Below are 2,216 nucleotides of genomic sequence, written 5' to 3'. Positions count from 1 at the left end.
TTAAGATCCACTTTAATACCCTCTCCTGATACAGCATGCCCCAAGAATGCTACTGACCCAAGCCAAAACTCACACTTGGAGAATTTAGCATATAGCTTCTGCTCTCGCAATGTCTGGAGCACTACTCTCAAATGCTGCTTGTGCTCCCCAGGCTACGTGAGTATATCAAGACGTCATCAATGAAGAAAATAACAAAGGAATAAATATAAGGCCTGCACACCTTGTTCATCAAGTCCATAAACGCCGCTGGGGCATTAGTCAAGCCGAAAGACAGCACCAGAAACTCATAATGGCCATATCTAGTACAAAAAGCGGTGTTTGAGACATCTGAGTCCCGAATCTTCAGTTGATGATACCTTGATCTCAAGTCGATCTTAGAGAACACACTAGCACCCTGCAACTGGTCGAACAAATCATCAATGCACGGTATTAGGTACTTGTTCTTGATGGTAGCCTTGTTCAACTGGCGATAATCAATGCACATTCGCATAATCCCATCCTTCTTCTTCACAAACAACACTGGTGCACCCTAAGGTGACACACTTGGTCTCACAAACCCTTTGCTAACAACTCCTCGAGCTGCTCTTTCAATACCTTCAACTCTTTCGGAGCCATACAGTATGGTGGGATAGATATAGGCTGGGTACCTGGAGTCAAATCAATACAGAAATCAATATCATGATCCAATGGCATGCTAGGAAGGTCAGAAGGGAACACGTCGGCGAACTCCCGGACGACTAAAACTGAATCAATTGTCGGAGACTCTATGGTGGTGTCCCGAACATAAGTTAGATAAGCGAAACAACCCTTCTCGACCATATGTTGAGCCTTCAGAAAAGAAATAACCTGACTAGATGTACTAACTGAGGAACCCTTCCGCTCCAATCTCGGTAACTTTAGCATCGCTAAGTTAACAGTCTTGACATGGCAATCTAGGACGACGTGATATGGGGATAATCGGTCCATGCCCAGGATGACCTCAAAGTCGATTATATCAAGCAACATGAGATCCGCTCTAGTCTCAAAACCACAGAATGTGACCACACATGACCGATAGATCCAATCCATAACCCCAGAATCACCTACAAGAGTAGACACATGAACAGGAGTACCTAAGGACTCATAGGGAATATCTAGGAAATGTAAACAAAGATGATACATATGAATAGGTAGACCCTGAATCAAATATTACTGAAACATCCTTACCGCAGATGGAAATAATACCTGTGATAATGCCATCTGAGGCCAATATATCTGGTCTGGCTAGAAAAGCATAGAATCTGGCTAGAGCGCCGGCTGGCCGGCCTCCACCTGATGAATAGTAGCTGGCTGACCTCTCCCTGTTTGGCCTCCACCTCTAGGACGGTCCCTACTAGTCTGCCCTCCGCCTCTAGGCGGCTGGACAGCTGGTGCTGTAATCATGGGCTGCTGACCCTACTGTACTACCTTTCCCCAAAGTCTGGGGCAGTATCTCCTCATATGACCAAGATCTCCGCACTCGAAACAACCTTACAGTGCGGTGACCTACTACCCTGATGTATGACCCTGATGGCTTGTAGACCTACTAGAAGAAGCTTGAATAGCCGGTGGGTGGTATGAACTCTCCGGTATAGCACTAAAGTAGGAGTTGGAAAAACCCTGGGGACCTGAATACCCACTGGAAGAACCCTGGATGGCTGGCGAGCGGTAAGAACTCTCTGGTATGATGCTGAAATAGGGGCACGCTGGAGCACCTCGAGGAGGTGGTGGTGCTGAATATGGGGGCCTACTAGGCTGACCCTTCCGAAACTGACCTCTGCCCCTAGCCGGGGCACCTCTAAACTCTCCAAAGAATTGAGTCCTCTTATCCTGCTATAACTGCTCTCTACCTCTTAGACAATAGCCCTCAATCCTCCGAGCAATCTCAACTACCAGCTGATAAAGAGTTCCCATCTCAACCTATCGGTCCATGTTGACCCTAATACTAGAATGCAACCCTGCAACTCCGCACTCTCTCTGCATCAGTAGGAAGAATAATCAGTGCATGGCGTGACAACTCAGAAAACCTCACCTCATAGTCAGTCACTGACATCTGACCCTGCTCAAACTACTCAGACTGATACCGCAACTCTTCCCTCTCAGAGGGTGGAATATACCTGTCCAGGAAAAGCTGTGTGAACTGACCCCAAGTAATGGGAGGAGAAGCCGCTAGCCTGCCAAGAACATAAGACTGCCAC

At 47.2% G+C, this 2,216-nt stretch overlaps 1 protein-coding gene across 1 annotated transcript; it reads right to left on the bottom strand.

Annotated features, from left to right (window-relative positions):
• Positions 1–549: 549 nt before the first annotated feature.
• On the bottom strand, positions 550–1,422 carry LOC138871371 (uncharacterized). Its single transcript, XM_070149242.1, has 2 exons — positions 1,335–1,422; positions 550–1,133 (listed from the first exon to the last, which is right to left on the bottom strand). The coding sequence occupies exons 1-2, from the start codon at positions 1,420–1,422 to the stop codon at positions 550–552; spliced, it is 672 nt and encodes a 223-aa protein (XP_070005343.1).
• Between the last annotated feature and the right edge of the window lie 794 nt (positions 1,423–2,216).

This window comes from Nicotiana sylvestris, chromosome 6 (assembly GCF_000393655.2).
Source record: "Nicotiana sylvestris chromosome 6, ASM39365v2, whole genome shotgun sequence".
NCBI lineage: Eukaryota > Viridiplantae > Streptophyta > Magnoliopsida > Solanales > Solanaceae > Nicotiana > Nicotiana sylvestris.
This window is presented reverse-complemented; position numbering and strand designations above follow the sequence as displayed.